This window comes from Calidris pugnax, unplaced genomic scaffold, assembly GCF_001431845.1.
Source record: "Calidris pugnax isolate Ruff unplaced genomic scaffold, ASM143184v1 scaffold28, whole genome shotgun sequence".
Lineage (NCBI taxonomy): Eukaryota > Metazoa > Chordata > Aves > Charadriiformes > Scolopacidae > Calidris > Calidris pugnax.
The window spans coordinates 9,845,126-9,849,000 of NW_015090842.1; the positions used below are offsets into that span (position 1 = coordinate 9,845,126).

General features: G+C 66.0%; 1 protein-coding gene across 1 annotated transcript in view; it reads left to right on the top strand.

Moving 5' to 3' along the window:
• Nucleotides 1–899: 899 nt before the first annotated feature.
• The window catches only part of CDH15 (cadherin 15, type 1, M-cadherin (myotubule)), a 4,708-nt gene continuing 1,732 nt past the window's right edge, over nt 900–3,875 (top strand). Inside the window, exons 1-9 of the mRNA XM_014942153.1 lie at nt 900–905; nt 1,617–1,769; nt 1,960–2,115; nt 2,203–2,347; nt 2,433–2,593; nt 2,856–2,984; nt 3,066–3,251; nt 3,323–3,576; nt 3,706–3,875. The exon at nt 3,706–3,875 is cut by the window's right edge and continues 225 nt beyond it. Coding sequence (XP_014797639.1) covers nt 900–905; nt 1,617–1,769; nt 1,960–2,115; nt 2,203–2,347; nt 2,433–2,593; nt 2,856–2,984; nt 3,066–3,251; nt 3,323–3,576; nt 3,706–3,875 — 1,360 coding nt within the window. The remainder of the gene's footprint in view (nt 906–1,616; nt 1,770–1,959; nt 2,116–2,202; nt 2,348–2,432; nt 2,594–2,855; nt 2,985–3,065; nt 3,252–3,322; nt 3,577–3,705) is intronic.

A 3,875-nucleotide genomic window follows, 5' to 3' on the forward strand; every position in this document is an offset into this window, starting at 1 on the left:
TTTCCCACCCCACAGATGGCGGCAGCAGGGGGGGAGCCTGCATCTCTGGCACGCTGCCTGCGGTTGTGAACAGGGAGATGGGATTTGGGGGAGGGTTAGGTGCTCAGAAACACTGCACTCCCCCCTTTCCCACCCCAGCTGCAGTCCCTAACCCACCCCCCCGCACCCCACTGTCCATGCATGTCCCCCCAGAGCCCCTTACCACGGTCTCAGGCCTGAGCCACATGTTGGGGTTCTGGCCTGGACTCCACGGCAGGGTGCTCAGGGCAGGGGAACAAAAGGGGATCTGCAGGGCAGCCCCCCCCAACAGCAGGGCCCCCACTGCCCCCCATCTCCATCCCCATCTGCCTTGATCTCCAGCCGCCTCCCGAGGAAGGGGGGGGTCTCTCCTGGGGAGGGCAGAGGGACAGCTGGAGGCTTCAGGCAGTTCCCGTCAGAGCCTCAAAACAAGCCCCTTGTCTGCCCCATCCTGTGGGGCTGGCACGCAGCCCACCCCACATCCCCTGGCACAGCCCCACATCATCCCCCAGGGACCCCCAGCAAGCACAGCCATCCCCGGTGCCCCACTCCCCCACCCCGGGCAGGTTACCCACGCGGGGACGTGGGGCACCCCAGGATGCTGTGGGGCACCCAGCAGTACTGCCAGATGTGGGTGCAAGGCCTGGTGCTGCCCAGATGTTCTCCCTCCCCGGGGAGGGAATGGCCTTTTCCCTGGGGCCCTGGATGAGGGTGAGCCCTGATGGAATGTGGTGTGGAGCTGATGGGGGGGGCAGCGTGTGTAGGCTGCAAGCACAGCTGTGGGGCACCCAGCAGTGCTGCCAGATGTGGGTGCGAGGCCCGGTGCTGCCCAGATGTTCTCCCTCCCCGGGGAGGGAATGGCCTTTTCCCTGGGGCCCCGGATGAGGGTGAGCCCTGATGGAATGTGGTGTGGAGCTGATGGGGGGGGCAGCGTGTGTAGGCTGCAAGCACAGCTCCCTGCCCCCCTCCCAACCCCCACAGCTCCAGACCCCCATGCCACCCCCTCAATTCACTGACACCCCCCCAGCCCAGTCCATCATGGCCCCTAATCCCACCCTAGCCCCCACAGCTCCTTGACCATCATTGCAACCCCCCCATAAATCCTGCTCCTCGAGTCCCTCTTCCTATTTCCACCCCCCCAGCCTCCAGTTCCATCCCAGCCCCCCTGGTTCTCTCACCCCACTCAGTGCCCCTTCTCTGTGCTCCGGCCGGGCCACCCATGCTGCCCAAACCCTGCCCTGACCCTTCTGCCACATCCATGTGGTGACGTGAAGATGACATGGAGCCATAACTCCTACATCCCCACCACAGGGGGTCCCGTGGGGCACAGCCCAGCCATGGCATGGGGCTATGCCCAGGGGCACCCCTTCCTGGCAAGGCTCACAGGACACCATCACACCAGGATGTCAGGGGACCCACCAGCACAAAGCTCCTGGAGAAGCTACACATGGGTGGCCTCTCTGCTCCCCCAGACCCAACCCAATCAGGGGGTCCCAGTACCGTGTGTCCCAGCACTATGGACCCATCCCAGGAGCAAGGCATCGCACCCCACTCTTGAGGATTTCGGGGTCACCAGCAGCACTGTTTCCCCCCCACAGGGTGCCAGCCCAGCCCAGCCAAGCTCCTCAGCCTCAGGTAGCCCCCAGGCCTGGCGGCAGCACGAGGGGCTGCGGAGGGTGAAGAGGGCCTGGGTGATCCCCCCCATCAGCGTCTCGGAGAACCACAAGCGCATCCCCCACCTCCTGGTGCAGGTAGGTGGGGACCCCCCCACACCCTCTCTTCCAGGAGGCAGGGTGGGGGGCACCCTGAGCAGAGGGATTGCACAGGGACACCCCAGGAGCGGGATATGGCATGAGGGGAGACTGAGGACAGAGGGGGACCTCAGACAGGGGACAGACCCCCCAGCTCCAGGACCACCAGCCCTGCTTTCCCTTGGGGCAGATCAAGTCGGACAAGCAGCAGCCCGGGGGGGTGATCTACAGCATCAAGGGGCCAGGGGTGGACGAGGAGCCCCTGGGCATCTTCTCCATCGACAAGTTCAGTGGGAAGGTCTTCCTCAACGCCATGCTGGACCGGGAGGAGAACGACCGATACCGGGTAAGGATGTTGCCCAGTCACCCACAGGCCCCCCCCCTCACACCCCCCCAACATTGGGGTGCTGACCCACCCTCACTGCGCCCACAGCTGAAAGCCTTCGCGCTGGACCTGGGCGGCATGACGCTGGAGGACCCCACTGACCTGGAGATCATCGTGGTGGACCAGAACGACAACCGGCCGCTCTTCCGGCAGGACGTCTTCACGGGGCACGTGGTGGAAGGGGCTGAGCCAGGTGGGTCCAGCTGGGGGGGCCACAGCTGGGGGGGGCTGAGCCAGCCTCCACGCTGGCACCCACCGGGGTGCTCCTGTGACCGCAGGAACCTGCATAATGACGGCGGATGCCACGGATGCCGATGACCCCGACACGGACAACGCGGCGCTGCGGTACTCCATCCTGGAGCAGGGCGCTGCCGGCATGTTCAGCATCAATGCCACCACCGGCGAGATCTGCACCGCACGGCCCGGCCTTGACCGCGAGGTAGCGGGCATGGGGGGCACGGGTGGCACCGGGGCAGCACCAGGACTGGGGCAACCAGAGCTGGTTGAAACCACAGTGGTGAAACTGGTGAAACCAGTTGGTGAAACCACAGGTGGTGAAACCACAGCTCCAGCCATAGGCAGACCCAGGCGTGGGGACAGGGTGGCCAGCATCTGGGGGACCTCTGGGGTTCCCTGGGGGATGCTGGTGGGAAACAGCACCCCACACACACCCCCTCTGCTCCCCCGTTCCTTTCTTGCAGACCGTGGGGGTGTACAACCTGACGGTACAGGCAGCTGACATGTCCGGGGATGGGCTCACCACCACCGCCACGGCCGTCATCTACTTGGAGGACATCAACGACAACCCTCCTGAGTTCACCAAGGAGGAGGTAGCAGCTGGGGTGGGATGGGGGAATGTGTGGGGGTCAGTGGGTGGGAGCAGACACCAACCCCACGTCCCTCTCCCCCAGTTCTCCATGGAGGTGGAGGAGCAGGCGGCTGGCGTGGACGTGGGCAAGGTCTTCGTGCACGACAAGGACCTGGCTGGCTCACCCAACTGGTTGGCCAAATTCACCATCCTGGAGGGCGATCCTGAGGGCGCCTTCACCATCCGCACGGACCCCTACACCAACGACGGGGTGCTCTCTGTGGCCAAGGTGGGCACGGGGCAGCCAGGGGACCATGGGGGTGTCCCATGGCTTGACTGACCTGTGGACCCTCTCGGCAGCCACTTGACCACGAGGTGCGGGACCGCTTTGAGCTGACGGTGTCGGTGCAGAACGAGCAGCCGCTGGAGCCCACGGCCCCCACCAGCCCCCGGGCACTGGCCACCGTGCGGGTGCGGGTGCGGGACGTGAACGAGGCGCCCATCTTCCGTGAGAACCCCCGGCGGGTCAGCGTGCTGGAGGGGGCCCCCCCGGGCACCTCCATCACCACCTACACCGCCAGCGACCCCGACACCCACCAGCTCCAGACCCTCAGGTGAGTCCCAGGCACCTAGTCTCCTTCCATCACCTCCCGGCACCCACCACGTTCGAGCTCCCAGCCCACGGTGGGTGTTTTGGGGTGGGGGGGGGTGACATTGTGTTCCCCCACCCCCCACACCCACAGCTACGCACTGCTCTACGACCCGGCGGACTGGCTGCAGCTGGACCCCCACGCCGGCACTGTCCGCACCAAGCGGGAGCTGCTGCACCCCTCTGCCTTCCTGCAGGGCGGCTGGTACATCGCCCTGGTCCTCGCCCGCGATGATGGTGACCCCCCCATCCCCACCCCCCACC